At 36.0% G+C, this 22,631-nt stretch overlaps 2 protein-coding genes across 2 annotated transcripts in view; both read right to left on the bottom strand.

Moving 5' to 3' along the window:
- The window catches only part of agbl4 (AGBL carboxypeptidase 4), a 746,666-nt gene that overhangs the window by 179,253 nt on the left and 544,782 nt on the right, over window positions 1–22,631 (bottom strand). The gene's annotated exons all lie outside the window — the stretch shown is intronic.
- Window positions 403–22,059, bottom strand: bend5 (BEN domain containing 5). The gene is made up of 6 exons (XM_056463892.1): window positions 21,786–22,059; window positions 20,137–20,258; window positions 13,889–14,261; window positions 10,904–11,052; window positions 5,229–5,442; window positions 403–3,269 (listed from the first exon to the last, which is right to left on the bottom strand). The coding sequence occupies exons 1-6, from the start codon at window positions 21,952–21,954 to the stop codon at window positions 3,073–3,075; spliced, it is 1,224 nt and encodes a 407-aa protein (XP_056319867.1). The 5' UTR covers window positions 21,955–22,059; the 3' UTR covers window positions 403–3,072.

Raw genomic sequence — 22,631 nt, 5'->3', positions numbered from 1 at the left:
AAACTTTACACCATTATTTACTGCACCGGTGTCAACTCCAGGACTTTTGTACACAACAGAAGTTCTCCAAGAATAAGAATTCAACTATGCTTAAAAGACGGCATTAACATACTTTCTTTAGAGCTGAATCAGAACAACGGTTTTTATAATATAAATCAAAAATTTTCTTTGGACACCAAATTTTATTCAACATATTGATTCTGTTAATATATACATTTTTAATATTACTGTAATATACTCGCCACCTGTTGGCTGTTTTAGCATCATATCTATTGTTAGAGATGCGCCGGAAAAAAACCCCCAGCAATATTGCATGGATTGGCTTGTTAAAAAATCTCATTGTAGCAAAATGGCTTCCTAGCCTATTAATAATAATAATAATAATAATAATAATAATAATAATAATAATAATAATAATAATAATAATACCTTACATTTATAAAGCGCTTTTCTAGACACTCAAAGCTCTTTACACATTGGGGGGAATCTCCTCATCCACCACCAGTTTGCAGCATCCACCTGGCTGCAAAGGCAGCCATTATGTGCCCATTATGTGCTAGACCACACACCAGCTGATTGGTAGAGAGGAGATGAAGCCAATTATGATATGGGGATGGTTAAGAGGCCATGTCGGACTAAGGCCAGTGGGCAGGATGCCGGGGTTAAACCCCTACTCTCTTCATCCTGGGATTTTTAACAACCACAGAGAGTCAGGATCTCGGTTAAACGTTTCATCTGAAAGACGGTGCTCACTGAGCAGTATAGAGTTCCCTTCACTATACTGGGGCGTTAGGACCCACACAGACCCCTGCTGGCCTCACTAACACCAGTTGCGGCAGCAACTTGGCTTTCCCATGTGGTCTCCCATCCAGGTACTGACCGAACGCAGCCCTGCTTAGCTTTAGTGGGCGACCATGTGAGAGTTGCAGAGAGCTAGTTGCCAGCTGTTAGCTAAACATAGCATCAACTATTTATTATGAGATTTAAAACCATGTTTTTGCTCCAAAATGAACTAAATAACTATATAAGTTTATTACTTAAAATAACCTCCTTCTATAATCAAAGTAATTAATTATCCCAAAATGAGATGGAAAATATATTATCTTTGAAACATTAATTGTAACCTTTTATGAAAATACACTAGATGGATTGAAAAACACAGATAAACCACATAATATTGTAATTGTCTTCATGTTCAATCAATCAAGCAACTATATCTGAATGTCATTCAGCTGCAGTAAAAGCTGCATTTATTTGTTGTTGTGCTGGAATGTAATAAAATAGCCTTTCCAAGGCTCGTTTGTTAAGACTCTGCATGAGTACGCCCTCTAACTTCCAGTATGTATGACTCAAGCAAGACTGCATGAGCTCTGTAATACAGTCATGAATGTCATTCATTTAAAAGATCCACAAAACTATTAGTATCTGCATTGGCAGATATCACTTTGAATAACTGGCTTTCGATATTTGTTGAGAAACTTATTATCGGTGCATCTCTACTGTTCATACAGAGGTCTAAACCAAGGTACAAGTAGGGTTGCACGAAATTCGAATTCGGTACCAACCGATACAGAAATTTTTAAAATGTCCATTTTCTGCTAACATTTGAGCGCTACTGAGCACGTTCTTAAACAGTGCTGATTTGCCCTTGTGTTCACGTGCTCAACAGAAATGACTGTAATTGGCCGTGAAGGTCTCACTTCACGGAACTCACTGATTTTTATTGAGTGTAACCACAGATACAGGGACACTGGAGCAATTTATCACCAGCAGATCGCTCGTATGTCATCTTATACACAAACCAGCTGATCGACGTGACTTTGAAACACTTCAGTGTCCCTGTATCTGTACTTAAACTCAGTAAACAGTGGTGAGTAATTTCTGTTGAGCACTTGAACACAATGGCAAATCAGCAATGTTTAAGAACGTGCTCGGCAGCACTCAAATGTTAGCGGGAAATGGGTGTTTTTAAAACTTACTGACTGAGTATCGATTGGTACCGAATTCCAGAAAAAATACTCGAATATATTAAATGTCAATATTTGGTAACACTTTGAGTATTAGTAGACTGTCTGCTTAAAATCTGTTGATACTGCTGCTAAACAGACATTTAACTGACTATAAGAAACTTTGCAAGTGCATGTCAACTTACCCTAACCCCAACCTAATAGTCTACATATAATCTGATGAGAATTAGTTGGCAAGTAGATGCAATGTGACTTGCATTCAACAAATGGACAATCAAAATAAATTGTGACCCAATATTTTATGATGCCCAATTAATGTATGGATGATCATGAAAACTCCAAATATATCTTTAAAAAAATATGAGAAAAAAAATTGTGGATGATTTACAAAAAACTAAAGAAAAAAACATCACTTATTCAGGACAACTGTTTAGCACCACTGACTACATGCGACCTCTCCACCCCAAACAACCATCGAGAACGAGAACGGACCATCAGTAGTCATCTCAGGAAAGCAATTAACGGGAGCAATTAGGCCTAGATTGATTAATTAAATCAATCGTTCATTAAGACTACGCAGGGTGTGACCCTGTTTAAAAGTGCAACTCTTTATGTTAAGTACCTTTAGCAGATGGTCCCTGTGAAGTGACCTACCTCCCCCTTAAAGACTCCACCTCTAAGCCAGCATTTATGACACCTCCAAAAACACTCCCCTGAAACAAGAAGACTTTACCGCTTTAGTACATTTAGGACATGTTCTGACACAGAACACAAGCTGATGTGCCAAACACATTTTTCTCGCACACTATTTAAAGGATTGCTCCTGTCTATCACACATGACATCCGACCCCGCCCCCCCCAATCAAAGCTTACAAAAACCCACCCCCATTCACTCACAGAATGCACACCGGCATGCAAAAGCAGCGTGGAGAGAGGTAAAACTGTCAGGCAGGCTGTAAAACAGGGGCTGCGAGAGTAAAAGACAGAGAGGGCTTGGGAGGGCATCAGTGGGAATCTCAATTGGCAGCGCCGGTGATTACGTGCACCTTCTCCACCAGAAGTCCTTGAGGAGTAGAATGAGCTATGGTGACAACTTCAGCGCCCCCTACAGGCCGTCGTACGGAAAGTTCTCCATCTTCACCGTCTGCTGGATGAGGAGTTTGGATTCTCGCCGTTCCTCGTTCTTGATGGATTTGTTGATATCCATGATCTTTTCGCAGATGTATTTGTTCACTTTGGATAATCGCTGGGTGATCTCTGCGCTGTCGGCTGTCTCTTGAGACACGCGGTCGTACAGACACTCTGGAATTAAATATTAGTTAGGAAATTAGCAATGGAAACGTTTTTATTTATTCGTTTTTATTTGATTGCTGATGGTTTACTTGAATGATAATATATAGATTTTTTTATATTAATATTTAAAGCCTTTATAATAACTCAAACAATTGTAGGTTTCAACACTGACATAAAAACGGTTTTAATTTATTCCGAAAATGATACAATTTATATTAGCGAAACTACTAATCTAATCTCAACCTAGTCTTTAACTGGATAGTTTACCAAAAACTGAAAATTCTGTCATCATCTACTGAGAGTCCTTTAGTTATATTAAACTATGATGCTAGCCGACTTGCAGTATTTATTTTTCCTATTATGGAACTTCATTATTACTAATTACTGACCTTCTTCAAAATACCCTCTGATGTTCAACAGAAAAAATAAACTTATTTGAATATAGGCTCATTGTACAACTCTTGAGTTAAACATTTGAGTTTCACTATTCTTGAATCTATTCAACCGATCCAGCGAGAGCACTTTTAGGTGTTTTTTTTCCCAGGGTTTTTCACCTTTATTTGATAGGACAGTAGCGAGTATGGGGAGCAGAGAGAGGGGAAGGGTCGGCATAGGACCACGAGGCGGAATCGAACTCGGGTCACCGTGAGCACCGGAGTGCATATGTCGACACACTAACCACTACACCACCGGCATCGACAAACACTTTTAGCTTTTAATCAGATTAGACCATTAGCATCTCGCTCAAAAATCTCAAAATATCGTTTGTCACGTTGAATTTTCATACTTTAAGCTTGATTCTATATTTAGTTACATTGTGTATTAGGACTCATGACAAAAATAAAAGTTGGTATTTTCCATAGATTTAAACACTAGATGTCGCCTACGCTATTGTTGTCTATGAGAAGGAACGCGCCAATAGAGCCGCCATTTTAGTACAGTGCTACCGCTCCTTTAAAATGAATGTGGAGCACTGGCCATCCAGAGCCAGAGATATATACACATAAAAACACATATATCTATGATCGGGAGTTTTCCCAGTGGTCAGTATGCAAATCTTTTTTTTAATTACAAAAATTATCATTTTACACTACTTTTCTACACTGATGGATAAGTGATTGCACGGGCATTGCCGTCAAAGAGCGTGTGTTTGTGTGCATGGAAATGTATTATCCTCCCTCTCTGCTAAATTTGATCTAATCCATGTCCTGAAACACACCCCCTCTCCTGCTTTCTAATGGATGGAGCGATTCATTTGTGAATGAACAAAAGTTCGTAACATACATATCATAAAAAAACTAAGTCTTACCTATGAAATGTTCTGTCTTTATATTTTGTTTTCTTTGTTTGCTCATTATTACACCCGTATACAGTCCTAAAGTCCAGCATCTTTACGTTGGCTTAAGTCTTGACTAGTGAGGTTGAATGACATTGTCCTATTGACTATTGATTAGCGCTATTAGACGCATGCTTCAGGGTCTATAAGCGATATCTAGTGTATATATCTATGGGTATTTTCTAGGCTGATATGGCTAGGAACTATACTCTCGTAATAATAAAATAGAACTTCATCACTGTACCATAGCTGTATCAGCTGTATTAATGTTATTAAGCTGTGCCTAAAAATCATCTAACTTCCATTTGGTCTTAGTACGCTAACTACAGAAGATTCAAACTATAAAAAAGTTTTTTTTTGTCATTTTTGAAAGAGATGCTAACATTCTAATCTGATTCAATTACCTATGTTCAGCTAAGCTAAAAGTGCTCCCACCACATCAGGAGATCGGCTAAATAGATTTAAAAATGTTAAAACTCAACTGTTTAGCTCTAGGGGAGAAACAAAGTGGAGTGTTCCTTTAAGGTAGAGAATCCCATGAGGGTTAGTAAAAAGTGAGTACATTTTTGTTTTTGGGTGAACTATCCTGTTAAATCCATTTTAGTTACAAATAAATCTTTCAAAGCGTTTACCTCTGACAATTTTGAGCTTGCTTGGTGAGAGCGGTGGTTTGGGCAGGGCATCTTTCTTCTTCTTTGTAGCGACACCAGTCACGCTGCGGTTCTTCAGGGTTTCAGTGCCCCAGATCATCACCGCCAGGTTTTTGGTGAATTTGGAGTCTCCCTGTGTCCGCTGTAGCTGGTGCCATTTCTCCTCATCCACCCAAATCCCTCCGCCCAAGTGCACCTGCAAAAGACACGCTCTTCAAATATGCAGCGTACACACACGGTCACAGACAAGATTTTGCTTTCACATTCAGGCACTTTAGTGCCATGTGGTCTAGTCCCCAAAGTGTGTCTCAAAAATGGCAGCTTTTCTCTCACAATGAATTAAACAAGTGTTTTTTTTGAAGATGAAATGCAGCATTCGACATGTAATTCTGATTCAGGATATATTGCATGTTGCACAGCTGTGCACAGCATGTTTAAATAAACCTAGCTGATCCTGTGTTTAAAAATACATTTGATAAAGTAATAAAATCATGCGTTGTTTTTAACTTAATATATTAAAGGGTTTAACATTTTTATCAGACCACTAGTCAATGTACTGTATGATGTGTGCCACAGCTGCCCTGGCCTGAACTAACAATTTTGTTGATTTTTATCAACAAATGGGAAAAATATAATATTTATCAACAAATTTGTAATAGTTAAGTATGTGTACGCCTTTTAGTCACAGTAGTATTTATAATGTTAATATTTAATTGTTGTAATTAGGGATGCAACGATTATAAATTTTGGTTGTACGATTATAGTCTAAGGAATAATCACGGTTTCATGGTTATCACGATTATTATGCAGTCATCCATTTCATTAGACTACTACTCAAGAAAAATCACATGAAAACTCCTTATATTTTAAAGTGTTATTTATTAACTAAATAATACAGTTACTTATTGACTAAATAATAATAATGAATACTCAGTAACTAAATAATACATCAAAAAATAATAATATAAAACAAACAAAAGTCCACTTCTCTTTTAACTTATAAATAAGTGAAAAAGGTTTTTGCCATTTAAATATAAGAATTTTACAGTAACAATAAATGACAAAACAATAAATAAATACATAAATAAAAAAAATATTTTTCTAATGTCTAATCAATCTAAACTACAAATTAGCTAAGAAGTAGCTTTGTATTTCCCTTTTAAAGACAACAAATGTAGTCAAAGGCTGCTGAACCTCTGTTTGAAAGGCACTTTTGACCAACTATGCAACAAAATTACTTTGTGTACTCTTTGGAGTAGAAATGTGGATATTGCATACAAAGTTTGAAGCTGATCGATCAGTTCTTGTCACATGACTTGCGATGTGTTTGCAGCATTCTTGCAACTAGGTACACATGGAAAGTGTGAGCGCGTCGCTGCCAATAAGCTTGTGCAAGCCGAGTGCCTTCATTGGAAGTAACAAACTTGTGCTTGCAAAAGACGAGATACGTGAACGGCCCTTTTTTAATAGCCAAGCCATAGTTAAAATCAGCCTTTAAATCAGCGTGTGTGTGTATGTATTGTGTACAATCTCGGAACTTCAAACTAGCGCACAGTTGGCATAACTTTGTTTAGCTGCAGCAGTTTTGTTCTGTGCAGGTGTTGAGAAGGTTTAAAGATTGATTAAAGCACATTTAATAGTGAAATCGGTTAATCGTTGCATCCCTAGTTGTTATGCCCATTTTTTTTTGTTAAACAAGCAAGGCAGAAAAATCTGTAGAGCACTTTCTTTCTTTTTTTAAATTCAGATGCCCAATTACAGTCCTTTAATCGTAGACCATAAAAAAAAATGAGCTCCACTAGTTGAATGTTTCATAGAAATTTGAATATGCTGACACTACTTTGGGCATAAAAACATGCATTAATCAATACTATTTAGTTTCAGTTTCTTATTTGCAAAATAATTAGGTTAACTAGGCAGGTTAGGGTAATTAGACAAGTTATTGTATAACGATGGTTTGTTCTGTAGACTATTGAAAAAATATAGCTTAAAGGGGCTAATAATTTTGACTCTTAAAATGTTTTTTTCAACTATTCTAGCCTATTCATTCTAGCCCAAATAAAACAAACAAGATTTCCTCCAGAAGAAAAAATACTATCAGACATACTGTGAAAATTTCCTTGCTCTGTTAAACATTATTTGGGAAATACTTAAAAAAAGAAAAAAATTTCAAAATTCAAAATTTGTGTGTGTGTGTGTGTGTGTGTGTGTGTGTGTGTGTGTGTATGTATGTATATATATATATATATATATATATATATATATATATATATATATATATATATATATATATATATATATATATATATATATATATATATATATATATATATATATATATATATATATATATACTTCATGACCTTTCCAGATATGTGCAAGCCAAGTTATACACTGCTCTAAAGTATTTCATCAGCTAATTATTGCTCTTGAGTAAGGCATAACAAAGCTCATTAAGGAATGATTTTATTTTATTTTTTTTTACCAATTTTTGGGGAGTAAACAATGACTTTAGGGCCTCCACAAAATTTCTCCACCTGGAGATCGAGGAACCGATGACCACATGCAAATGACGCATCATCCATAAATTCAGAGGTGTCCGAGTTCATTAAATGCAGTAATGCGTTTTGACAGATGCCAGAGCCGAGTGTTGACTTTTAAGCCACACCGTGGAGGACACGGCCCAACAAGCCATCAGGTGGATTGATGGGCAGCTGGTGAGTAACAGCTGAGGTAATGTGCCTTCTGCTTTGTCACCCTGAGCAGTCTTCAGGCTTCAATCCAGGGGCTTTTCCCCAATGCAACTAATGTGCTTTAGGCCCTGGTCCAGCAGACAAGCTTTTCACTGCTATTAACTTAGACGAGATTTGCTTTTCTACGGCTACCTGTCACTCTGGGCAATTCCTGTGGTACAAATAATTAATGCCGGATATGTGCGCGTATGTGTAAGGGCCTAATTTGCTTTTGTTCTTCACGCTTGAACTGAGAACCCTTTCAGCATGTAACACAAATTCCCCCCTGTCATGCGAGGCAGGCGGAGGAACGCAAAACGCGGACCCGATGTCTGCTAACAGGGCTCAAAATCACAGCAAGTGTTCTGGTTAAAAGGCCCTTTGAGACTGACGGGGGGGAAGGTTGTGGAAGGGATTTCGTTAGTCAATTATACAAACCAAACCGCTGCAAACACTGAATCGCACTAACACGAGGACCATCAGCGAAATCACTGAATTGTCTTGTTTGTACAACAGCTTACAAGGGCGTCTGGAATGCGGTCTGCATGAACTAATGAATCAAGTCGAGCCTTTTTTCTTTCATAATAGCCATAGATCATGCATGGATGCGGTAACAAAAGTAAATATCAACAATAAGCGTCTTCCATTATACTGGAAGGATTGATCAAATTGACATTTTAACTAACCATTCATAAAAGGTATCGAGTTTCAAGTTGTAGAATATACATACACTATACTATACACTATACTACTTTTCCAAAGCATGAAATGGCAAGGTTTTCTTTTTTGAAACTCTTTTATGCTCAGAAAGGTTGTATTTGTTTAACCGCAAATAGAGAGGTGAAATATTTTGTTAAACCATCAGGAAATGAAAGTGAAACATTATATTATTAATATTATTTTATATCAAATTTGAAATATTGTCTATAATATTCTAAAATGCAATTTATTAGAGCCACACTATTCATTAAAAATTGTTTAATATACTTGTTTTGTTTTTTTTCAAAGAAACTTTTCTACCAGGATGATGGCAAATTAAAGACATTTTTAAGACCAACTAAAGAACATTTATATAAAAAAAAAAAAACGAAGGGAAACCCATATAGCAATGTGTTGAGAACTATGTATAGTGTAACTAGGGAACACATGAAAAGTTGTATTTATTGCAACTTTTTAAACTAAAAATGTAAACAATTTGATTTGACATACTTCAAATACATTTTATATAAGGTATGTTAACATAAGCTCGAATACTTCTGATTCAACTACTTGAGTGTGAAAATAACGTTTACCCTCTAATCAAACCCATTTTATAATTAAATACCTTTATGACAATTATTTTGTGTTCTCCTTATAGATAACGACAAAAGAGTTTGTATAAAAATTATATTAATATAATATCTACACATAATAGTTCAAAGGTGAAAGCTATTCTTTTGCATGTTGCAGGATTACACTTTATCATTGCAATACATACACAGTGCATGCCACATATGTAAGGAAATAGGGAAATCTGCAATTATAAGTTACAATCACATTCACATGCCTGAATGGCGTCCTGAATCAAGCATAAATACAGCTCAGTGTCAAGTACGGTGAACACTGAAAGTGCCAATAATGATTTGTTACAAAAAATAATGCTATCATTTTTTTTTTTATCATATATTACTTTAAGACTTGCTTCTCTGACTTTAGAATTTCTTAAGGCCATAAATCACTGAAAAGCACTTTTAGACATTCAGATTTTCTACATTTAATTATAATTGCTGGCATTATTGTTAGAAAACAAGTCTGTTTTTGAAAATGGGGAAACCATGAGGAAATTTAGGTTGATTTATTTTAAATAAAAATCTTTCGCAACATTATATATATACAGTTGAAGTCAGAATTATTAGGCCCCCTGAATTATTAGCCCCCCTGTCTATTTTTTTCCCCAATTTCTGTGTAACGGAGAGAAGATTTTTTCAACACACACATTTCTAAACATAATAGTTTTAATAACTTAGCTTAAAGGGACACTTAAAGGCTTAACTAGGTTAATAAGGTTAACTAGGCAGGTTAGGGTAATTAGGCAAGTTATTGTATAATGATTGTTTGTTCTGTAGACTATCAAAAAATATATAGTTTAAAAGAGCTAATAATTTGGACCTTAAAATGGTTCATAAAAAAATAAAAACTGCTTTTATTCTAACCGAAATAAAACAAATAAGACTTTCTCCAGAAGAAAAAATATTATCAGACATACTGTAAAAATGTCCTTGCTCAGTTAAACATCCTTTGGAAAATATTTGAAAAAAAGAAAAAAAATTCAAAGGGGCTAATAATTCTGACTGCAACTGTACATGTATGTATGTATGTATGTATATGTATGTATGTATGTATGTATGCATGCATGTATGTATGTATGCGCACACACACACACACACACACACACACACACACACACACGCGCGCGCGCACACACACGCGCACACACGCGCGCGCACACACGCGCACACACTTTGTATGTATTTAATGCTTAATGGATCCTTATCACATTTCCGGGTTTGCTCAAGTAATAAAAGAAAAGCTCGACAATAGTGTAATCAAGACTTTGAGTGTTATCAAAAATTGTGAAAGACCGAAAGAGAGAACAACGTCAAAATTAGTTTTTTGTTATTTGATGCAAAGATGATAAGTATATAATAAATAAATAAATATATATATACATATATATATACACATATATATATATATACACACATATACATTTTTTTAATGAAAATATTAATAGCATTTAAGGATTTAAGATGCTGATGACCGTTAAACGCTTCATAACAGTCTTGTGAAAAGGGTCCATATGCATTATCCTACTGACCCCAAATGGTAGTACGTGTTATGATATACGAGTTTGTTACCCTTAAAAAGCAACACACGAGTACGTACTTTTCCATCATTGAAGGTGTAGACCGTTCTCGGGGACGGTGAGTGGGTGGAGCTTGTGTTCGCTTCCTCCTGACATGCTTCCTGTGGTTCACTGATGGGCTCCACCACCTCTGGTTTGATTGTCTGTGTGCCATTGTCATGCATCGGTTCTGCATACAGCAAAGCAAAACATCAGTAAAGCACAATTAGACAAGAGAAAGGATGAGTGCAATCTTGAGAAAGAGTTGAAGACAGATGGCCGCTGCTCTTTAATGACAGTGTTTTGAATGCAGTCCAGTGCGGGCTGCGGTAAGTCCTGGCCCACTCCTACTAGAGCGCTGCCTGAAACATGGCTCTCCCGTGCCTTTAAGACAACCGGGTCATTTTAGCTCGGTAAGCTGGCTTGGTGGTAGGCCGCACTAAGCTCTAATGTATCTGTTGAGATTTAATATCGGTCAGTGCACTGCACGTCTGACCCTAAAGGACCCTGGCCGGTCTAATCTTCAGCCTGCTCCACCAGCGCACTCTCTCACACACACAGCAGCTGGCCGGGACACTGGCCTGAGTGCTCATGACACCCTGTCCTCTTTAAGCATATAGTCTGTACACTTTTATTTTGAGTGTTCATCAGTCCCTGCAGCTCAGTGTTGTGTAGGAAATGTACTGTTGGTAGAACAAATTACTATTAGGATTGTCAATTTAGCATACTAATTATGTGCAATTAGCTGTAGTGAAAACAGTAAACAGAAAGACTGAAGAGAGTTTCTCTTGAACTTACTAAAATAGACAAATAATTAAGAAATGGTAAATGGGGCACAAAAGCATGTCTGTGCAAAATGGATTTCTGTGGACCGCAGCTCTTAGACAAGGAGCTTTAAGACAACCCCCAAATAATGTGATCCTAATGTGATTGCTTAAATATTTACAAGGTATCAATACAGTTTTTCTATAAAGACACAATTTACACTGTAACAAAATTGATCACGTAAATAGGCCTCATGTTTTTTAGCTGGTTACTAATAATGTTTTACTATTTATAGTACAATTTAGGGCTCCCCAATTTATCCTTTCAGCATCAATATCGATAAGTGTGTGTCCGCAATAGTCACATCGCAGGATATGCAATGTTGAGTTGGGTTTATAGTTGATCAGCAATAAAAGTTTGAAATACATGAGTCATACCAAAGTATAACCATAACTAAAAACCAAATGACTGATTACCAGACTGAACATTTATGATTTGCACGTGTTTTAAAAGCATTTCAGGAGAGTTTCAAACATTTGGGCACAAAAAAAGTACATCTGCAACTTTAATGAAGAATAACCTTACTGAATTTTTAATACAACGAAGACTAAACAGTGTCATTTCACATATCATTATTCAATGTCTGTATCTGAATATTGTTTGACTCTGCGGAAAACCATAAAGCACTGTTTGTTTGACTTTTTTCTTTGCTCTATTGTATTTTATCCCTTACAAAATCAACCCAATCGTTAAAATAAGCATTGCTTTCTGAATAAAGCTATTCAAGCTATCTGATGAAATTGATTCATATCACAATTTATAAATTGAAGAGTGACAAAATAATGCAATGTCATATTTTTCCAATATCATGCAGCCCTAATACAGTATTTTTTATTTGCTCAGTTAATTTTTCTTTTGTTTATTTGCATATTTTTTTAATTCATATTTTTCCCAGTTTAATCTTATTTGTATTTATTTGTTTAAAATTTGATTTAATGTTCTTATTCCTAAAATCTTACTTATTCATATATATTTTTAAACGTATATATTTTAAATGTATTCCTATACAACGGTTTTAATTTTTTAAAATTTCATTAAAAAATTTCATTATGTTTAATAGGTATATATTGCTTATTTACATTTTATTTTTAATTTTCCTAAATGAATGGAGTATATACACACTGACTTTTAATTTTCAGTCAGCCAGCCTAATCGCTTCTGGTGAACTGTCTTGCCATTACAAAATTGCCACGCTTAAGATCTGATTTCTTTAAAAATCTAAGATCTCAACTGCCTGATAAATATACAATATAAAGTGGGTCTCAGACCGAACAAGAAGCACTGCATTAAATTAAATTTTACTACATCATGTCTTTAAAATATGGACATTTATTTTACCCCAGTATTTTCAATGGAGTTTCTGAGCTAGCCTGCAGCAAATGACGGTGCCAGCGTTTACATGATCTGTTCTTTCATCTTGTTTAATGCTTGAACAACTAAATGAATGTTTAAGTCCATTTAACTGATTGCATTTTAATTACATTACAGCATTGATGCTGTAAAATGAACCGTTTGAAAATAAAAAGTCACATAAACCTTTCATCGCAAGTTTATCATTGGCTGAAAAACGCTAGCTGTGCATTTAGCCCATTGTTAAATTTGTATGTAGTTTGTATGAAACTCACACACTCCATAAGAGACATCCTGCAGGTTGCAAACCATTGACTTATACAATATAATACGGTACTAAACTGACTTTAAATACAGATTTAGTAAAGTCAATCAGAGCAATCCCCTTCATTTGGGGAATTTTCCCAACATAATATTGATGCGTGCAATTAATTTGATGAGTTAATAACATAATTACATGACATTAATTACTTGACACGCTGACTATTAATTAAGTACTTGATATGCTGAATGATAATCAAAATCATGGGTTTGATGGGGGGTGGAGTTATGAATACTTATAGCTTTCAATTTAGATCGGAAGAGCCAAGATTGAAGCCACCGTACGGTCAAAGTTAGTCAGTGTTAGGGGCAAATCAAAAACAGCCTTATTTTTTCGGATATGCATGATAATACTTGAACTCATTTTAATTTATTCTGGGTAAGGGACACTACTGTGAAGCAGAAGCTAATTCAGTCCCACCAAAAGGAGTTCTTATATCTAAAATGATTTTAACTTTCACTAATAGCTCTAAGAACTATGAAATTCTAGCATGAAATCCCCTAGTAAGAACAATTCATGCAAATCTCACCGCTGCCGAGCCTCATGAGCAGGACGTCCTGTAGGCGTCTATTGAAATCGCGCAGCTCCTTGACTTCGGTCAGCAGACTGCCGTACTCTTTCAGCTTCTTGGCCTGCTGCAGCAGCTGTCTGCGTGTGCGCTCCAGTTCCTGCTGCAGACGTCTCATTTCCTCTTCCTGCTGCCTGTAGCTGTGCACCAGCTCTTCATACAGGACGCGAGGAACAACGGCTTCGTCCTGCTCCTCCTCCTCCTCTGTTGTGAGTCTGTCCAGCTCCTCTCCCTCTGTGCATGAGTTGACTGCGTTCCTCTCCAGTCGAGCCACAACTGCAGCCAGGCTCTTTGAGGAGTTCGAAGTGGCCCGCGGATGCTCCTGTGACTGGACCTGCACCGCAAGATTCAACTTATTCACCAGTGCAAATATTACACAACATACATGTCAAGAATTGTTTACTTTTCGTTTTGGGCATTTGGCGTTTTCCTTCAGAGTTAAGTTGCAACTCCAAACATACACCCAACGAAGATATTTTAGTACACAAAATAGTAACCTGATTTGAAACATCTAGTTATATAAACAATTTGTGAAGTTTGTTCCTTGCCTCTGTTGCTACTGGCTTGCTTGGTTTAGGACTTGTGGAGCTGCGCATCGATGGATTTGCTCTTCAGTGTTTGGACTTTCAGCAGAGAAATTTAAACCACACTGAACTGAACTAAACTGAACATCAACCCTGAAAACTGGACTGACACAGTTTCAGTTTACTAGAACTTCTGTTAAGCTGCTTTGACACAATCTACATTGTAAAAGTGCTGTAGAAACAAACATGAATTGAATTGAATATATACAGTTAAAGAATTATCATTATTTTTTGTTTAGGCAAGGACAATTTTTCACAATATTCCTATTATATTTTTATTCTCAAGAAGTCTTGTTTCTTTCACTTTGGTTTGTAACGAATACACTTATTAATTTATTTTTTAAAATCTCCTAAGGTCAATTTTATTAGCCCACTAATGTTTGACTTCAGAGCAAACTACTGTTTTCCAACGATATGCCTAATTAACCTAACTTTCCTAGTTAACCTAATTAACCTTGTTAAGCCTTTAAATTGCACTTTAAACCTGAATACTAGTATCTTGTTAAATAACTAGTAAAATATTATGGACTGTCATCATTGAAAAAGGTAGTAATTAAAACAATTATCTTAAGGAATTGTGTTTTTAAAGATCCCATGAAATTAAAAATAGATTTTTCTTTAGATTCTCATCAAATGAATCAACAATCAGATTCTTATCAGATCTTGACCAATCAAATGTGATAATACAAAATGCCATTGGCTATGTTTTTTAAAAGGGGAGGAGCTACTCTATGTCCCACCCTCTCTTCATATATCAGCTGAGATTAGAGCCTTGCATTTCAGCCCCTAGGGCTGGGCTTCGAGCCAATTTTCACATCATAACTAGCATGCATATCAGGCTTCAGGCCTGCTTTAAGTGCCAGTGATGTCTTGTGTATCGATATTTCCAGCCACATGCAATGGAGAACAAAGAGAAAAATAGCCAATGGCGAACTTAAAATTGTGAAAAAACACTAGAGGAAGGACAAACTTCTGGTCAACTTTTCAAATAGTGACAACTTTAAATTATGAGCCAACTGGTTATGCACAATACTTGTAATTTAGTAAACTCACTGCGGACCACATACAGCTTGGATATCGATGTAAATAAAAAACTAAATCTTACATTAAAAAAACTATTTAAAAAACTTTTATTCATTTCTCCAAATTATTCTGATAAAATAATAATAATAATAATAATAATAATAATTTAAAAAAACATCAAATTTCTAATAAATACAAATCTGGTCTATGGACATAAAAGCATAAGCTGTTTGGCAGGAAAAAAACAGGCTTCGAGTCGGACTCAGGTCAAAAATTTTGATGAGCTGTTGGACAAGGGCAGGGCTACAGTCTGTGTGTCTTGGGCCAGGGCCGGGCTAAGGCTTAGATTTAAGGCCCGTGCAGGACTCTAGTTGAGATTGCATGTTTCAGAGCACTTTACAGGACGTTTAAAGAAATATTCTTCTCTGTACTAAACAAAACATGGAGATTTATTTATTTAAAGAATTACAATTTAATAAGATGTATTCAATCAGATGTATTGAACAGTATAAATTAAACCAAATTAAACCAAATCAATGTTAATTCTTTAATCTTAAGACTTATGCAACGTCAGTGGTGTTTCAGTTTGCAGACAAGTGAACAGATAATCACTAAATATTATATTGTGTACCACCTGTCTAATAATCGCAGGAATCTCTATATCAGGCATGTCCAAGCTCGGTCCTGGAGGGCCGGTGTCCTGCAAAGTTTAGTTCCAACCCCAATCAGACACACCTGGGCTAGCTAATCAAGCACTTACTAGGCTTTCTAGAAACATCCGTGCAGGTGTGTTGAGGCAAGTTGGAGCTAAAATCTGCAGGACACCGGCCCTCCAGGACCGAGTTTGGACACCCCTGCTCTATATAGTTACGTTCGATTAAAAAAAAAAATCTATTTTTTAATTTAATTTAATTTAATTTTTAATTTCATCAAAGAATTTAAACAATTAATGTTGTTTTGATGCTTCTTGATATGACATTGAGCTGTATTGGGGCCTCAGAATTCAAATGGAAGTGAAATGTGAATAAATGTAATCTGTTCTTTCCTCTTTACTAGATATACCAGAAAATAAACATTGACGAGACATTACTTACAATGGCATCTCAAATAGTAAAATCAACCAATGTTTTAACCATGGCAATGCATTACCAAAAAAACTTGTAAACAGCAGTGCAGTTGGCTCAGTGGTTAGTACTGCCTCACAACAAGAAGGTCGCTGGTTCGAGTCTCAGCTGGGCCAGTTGGCATTTCTGTGTGGAGTTTGCATGGAGTTTGCCTTGTTCGTGTGGGTTTCCTCCAGATGCTCCAGTTTTCCCCACAGTCCAAAGACATGCGCTATAGGTGAATTGAATAAACTAAATAAGCCGTAGTGTATGAGTGCGTGTGTGAACGTGAGACTACATAGGTGTTTCCCTGAAATGGGCTGCATAAAACCAATGCTGGAATAGTTGGCGGTTCATTCCGCTGTGGAGACCCCTCATAAATAAGGGACTAAGCCGAAGGGGAATGAATAAATGAATGAACAGTACATCACATAGCTTTACATTTACCTCAGGTATGTCTACATGTCAGGTGTGTCTACAGCTTGTAAGTTTCGTAGAAAAATCAACTCTAGAGAAGAGCATTTCTTTACACATTTGCGCTATATTACACAAAAAAATGTATAATATATCATGTAACCTATCAGTAATGTCTTAATTAATTAATGTACACTTCAATAAATCTATTTCGAAAACAATTAAAGAAAGCCACAAACTAAATGATTATATTTTTTCAGTAGACAATTGAGTAGACAAAATTGTATTATTTGATTTAGACGTCACATCAAGGTGCATTTGTAATTTTTAGAATTTTTTTGTTTTACTATTATTAAGCTAAAAACAAACAGCAAAGAAATGTAATAGTTTGGGCTCAGTTGTTAAGTCTAGCCTTTTACATTACATAGTAATGTGCAAGTAACAATGCGCCCTATAGCGCAATAGTTTAGACAGACTTTTTTTTTTCCTTAAGAAAACTGTAACTGATTTTTTTTTTAACAGAACTTCCAGCCTACAAAGAGCATTTATTGAAAATGAATGCTGTGATATTCCAATGATGAATGCGCGGACACATGACTCTCCACAACTTTATCAAAAAGCCAGTAGCTCAAACAGTAGGGCATGGTATGAGTTTGATTCCCATGGAATGCATGAAAAAAAAAGATAGCACGACAGGCCTAAAAAAAATTTTGAATGAGGGATTTATCTATACTAGACCTAAAAGCCAACTCAAAGCCATAGAATATATTGTTTGTGGCAAACAGTAAAAAATATTGATGCATCAACTTGTTATTTTTAGTAAAGGATCAGTAACTCACTATATTGTCGCAAACTATATTAAAAATGCCAAAGAGTTTCCCTAACTAAAACTTTGTCAAACCTTTGCATTCTTAAAATTATGTAATGAGGTCATGTTTAGATCAAATATGTTCCTGCTATATATTTTTTATAGAGCAACGTTTACCAGAAGTAACCCTTAGTACACAAAATGCTACTTGTATGCTTGCATTCACTTGGTTATGAATCTATGAACACAACATCTGACGTTACTTCCTTTTCAGAGCACAGTTGGAAGAAAACTCTGTAGAAAGGTCAACCTTGAGACTGCTCTATAGCAAGTCAACAGAGCCAATAAACATACAATATACAATACCTAGATATTCACAAGCTACTTTCAAATTATCACAATTTTACCACTGATAACTAGACCCACACGGAATCTGTGTGTGCAGAAATCCACAGTTTTGTGTGAATGTGTGTAAATTTATATTAATTCAGTTTTTATATTAAATTCAGCAATATTATGGAAAAATAGAAAAATGTTTATAAGATTTATTTACAGTTATAAAGTATTTTTTTCTGTCTTTTAGTAGATATATAATATGAGAGACTTGCTTTGTTTATCACATAAGTGGATCTAATTGGCTTTGCATTGTAAACATTAACTAAAAGTTAAGATATTATTTTTATTTTATATATTAAGTTTATAGTTACGGTACTTCCAAAATGATTCCATATAAATCCGCAGATTATTTACAAAATTCTCAGCAGAAATAGCAAAAAATGTCCACAGATTCTGTCTGGCCCTACTGATAACAAAGTTAAACTGGTATACATTCTACGGAAATAAATATATAGACAAACCTTTTTAAACACCAAGCTCAGACTAAGGCCCCGTTTACACTAACACGTTTTAGTTTTAAAATGCTAAAGTTTTGCTACGGTTACGCCATGCGTCCACACTACGCCGGAGTTTTCGAGCGCCAAAAACTGAGCTTTTTAAATATGCTGAAGAGGCCGTTTTGGTTTTAAAACGCTGCTGCTCCATGTCAGTGTGAATGGGGGGAAAACAGAGACATCTGAAAACGGAGGTGTGGCTGCAGACATTCGCCGATCTGATTAGGGCTTTTTCCTCAATATTATGTAGCCTTCACAAAGTTCGGTCCTTGTAAGTTCAGACTTCGCAAGTTTGATATGGAAAACAAACTCCTAAGGACATGTCGATTAAATCTTCAAATGGTACAGTGTACATTATAACCTCATTCACATCACCCAGGCTACGCTGTTTCACTTTCTTAACAATAAAATGAAAACATAAGGAACTGCCTATGTTCATTTTGATATTAGAAACTTAACAGACATCAAAAATGTTGATGCGTAGTGTAGCTACATATTTATGTGACCGTCATCTTCACTGTATGCTTATTTATATCAAAACGGAGCCTATAACATTACTGTCTCCATTGAAAATATGAAACATACCCTCTCTTTTGCTGAATATCAGTTTTATAATCAATAATGGCCATTGTAAAAGTATAACGTATAATAAGTTTATACAATATAGAAAATAAATGCAAGCAATCAGTCAAATGTGCAGAATCAGTGTACACAGTTACGATAATTAATACATTAACTTATCTTTGCGCTCAGCCAAAACACGTTACCTGAGAACAATAATAGATTCAACAGACCAAAGTCAGAGAATATGTCATTAGATATAGACAACAAGATGAATTATATCACGTGTGTGTGGTCACGTGATGTGCGTTTTCAGCGGTATAATGTGGACGGAGAGTTGTTTAGAAACGCTGGTGAAACGTCAGTGTGGACGCGGATCGTTTTCATTCTAAAACGCCGTTATAAAACTAAAATGTAATAGTGTAAATGGGCCCAAGTAGTAATTAAGGTGTGAACTGCAAGAACACACACACAGACACAAAACTTGCTCATAAACTTTACGGATTGCACATTTAAGAAGTGCCAAACCTAAAAATACACAACAACACTTGGCCTTTCTAGTATCTTACTAAAACTGTCGGATTAAACAAAACAGCCTTGAAATGTCAAGACAAATTCCATAAGCACCAAAACATGCTCTAGTATTATTTTTCTTCCTATTTTGTTTGCAGAATTTAAAGTACACTCTTAATATCAGTAGAAAATCCCTGTTGAGCCATTCCTTATCTGCCCACATGTTCGCCATCTACAAATCCATGAAGCTTTCAAACGTCTTACGGGTCCTCCAAATCTAAAAACCCTTCTTAAAAAAAACGGGTATACAGACCTTTTTATGTCTAAGGGGCATTCTCTCCTCGCCAAAGTGATTCTCCACTGTGTTCCTGTTCGACATCTTGGGTATTTTCATCTTCTTTTGCATAATACTGTGCTCAAATTCCTCAATGCTTTCTAGAATAAAAGAGATGAAATGCGTCAGAGGTGCAAATCATATTTCAATGATCATATTTCAAGAAATGATGATACGGTTAAAACAAGGACTAAACAGCAAGAGAAACATTTTACGAGTCTGGTGGAGAAGTTTCCCAGTAACCTTGTAATGACACAGATGACTAGCTATTGTTGCAATAAACTATTAATGGAGCGTTTAACTTTGCAAAGCGACGTTGACGGTGCAGCATCAATATGCTTTTGACAGGCAGGGTCGTCACAGCTGTCAGCATCTGATGCAGTGTCAAGCCACCAAGGCCGCTTGGAGAAGACGGACCATATAAATGTGCCTATCTAACCCCTTATCATGCCAAGTGGAAAAAGCCCTCAGTCATCATTCTAAGCTCTCCAGTGTTAACAATGTATTAAAAGTTTTACATTGGCCAGGTGTGGCACATGAGCCTCAAGGTCAGCCGCAACAGATTGCAGACTACTTAAGTTCATGCAAACTGATTTAAAAGCTGTACTGAACTCCAGACTTCTGTCCCTAACGAGATCAGGGTTGTAAGAGCAGGTTAAGCCACACATGTAGATTAGTAATGTATCTAAACGTTCCTGATTGAAGAGTGGCAGCAGTGAAAGTGGCAAGAGTTTTTTTTTCTTCTTCCCCCAACTAAAGGAGGAAGTGTCACATGATAACAGATCTGCCACTAGCTTTGATTTAAACCACACATACTGCAATACTTATAGCAAGATATGCTGGTTATAATTTAACAGTACAAAACACTGATGTAAACTTTCAAACTAAATGAAGGGCGTATTTAAAGCGACAGAAAATAACCCGTATCTGGCTAGCTAATGTGATGAGAGTAACCTAGCTGCTTAACATAAACACAACAAACATTACAATATAGAACTTTCTGGTTGTCATATCAACTTCTTCGTATCACTTAAAGTTTAGACATGCTGTCAGGGATATAATTTGATGCATTTAGTTGATGTTTAGCTTCTGTGCGCCGCCGACAAATGAAGGAAGCGTTAGCAGTAAGCTAACAACCGCTTAGCATCTTGAGCCTACTTTTAAAACCCTCTTATATTCGTTTCAACTTGTCATTGCTTATTTGACAGACATTGTCGTTAGTTTAGAATCAGACTGTCGTGCTTGTCAAAAGTAAACATGGCTAAGTTTATCTATAACAACCTCCGCTAACACGGCAAGCTAAAAACACAAATTTGACACATTCTCCGTCTGCATCTATTGATCATATCAAAACATCGCAGGTTATATCGTTAAATCGTCTCATAACGCATGTTCGTGTAGCTCACGTGAAAATTAAATGACATTTTATGTGATAACTTTTTATATCATGTCATGATTATGATGTTTCACAAATTGTAATGCACCGGAAAAAAGGAAAATAAAATTGACATCAAAGTTGCATGACATTTCAGAGGATCTGTTAAGCATTAAACACCACCGTCACGAATGACACAGTTATTTATGAAGGTTATCATTGTATATAATATGAAGAGAAGAGCAAAACTCACCTGCCAGGGCGAGGATGTGTGCTTTGGCAGGCTGGCCTGCGCCTCTCAGCACCACATACACCTTCTGATCATCAAAATCTCTTTTGTGCACAGGCTGGAAATCTTTCACGTCTGACACAGGTAACGCGTAGCACATATCGTCCTCCAAGAAACGCACGAACGCGTACATTATTTTTGCTCTTTGGTCCCTGCTCTTTGGGATGGGGCTTGGCAGTTTCCCTCAAAAAAGATTTTTAAAAACATATATAAACACAAAGAGGGGGGAGACAGTGGGGAGGCCTCTGCGATCGACTGCTTATGTCTGGCTGGTGCGTCTTGGTTGAGGAAATGCAGAGCCTCGTCGCCTCAGACTGTACTAATCAAACCAGAAGAAGTGATCAGAGGTTTATTTTGTGGGGGGGATTCAGATAGTCATGTGCTAGTAATTATAAGGACAAAAGACATCAAAAGTAAATATCATGTTAAAATCAGAATATTTTAAACTTAATATGGTAATAATCATCATTATACTAATATCATAGTTAGTATACTGACCAGTGTAAGTTTCTGATGGTACGATTACCTTGGATAAAAATATCTCGATTTCACGGAATCACAGTATTGAACGGTATTAAACTCTGAAATGAGTTCTTTTTAAATGTCTGCGTAAAAACAACAACTTTAAGGTACCATGCCTAATCATAGTATAATACAAATAATAATATACACTTTTTTTTAGAATGTGGTCATGCTAGGAAACCTCTATTCAGAAAAATAAAATAGAATATCTTACATAATAAGGTTTCACAACAAATGTATTGACCAGAGAATACTAAATGAGAGGTGAGATTACCTTTGTGCTTTATT

Source organism: Danio aesculapii, chromosome 8 (genome assembly GCF_903798145.1).
Source record: "Danio aesculapii chromosome 8, fDanAes4.1, whole genome shotgun sequence".
In the NCBI taxonomy this organism is placed as follows: Eukaryota; Metazoa; Chordata; class Actinopteri; order Cypriniformes; family Danionidae; genus Danio; species Danio aesculapii.
Note: the sequence above shows the minus strand (reverse complement) of the source record. Positions and strands in the feature narration are given on the sequence as shown.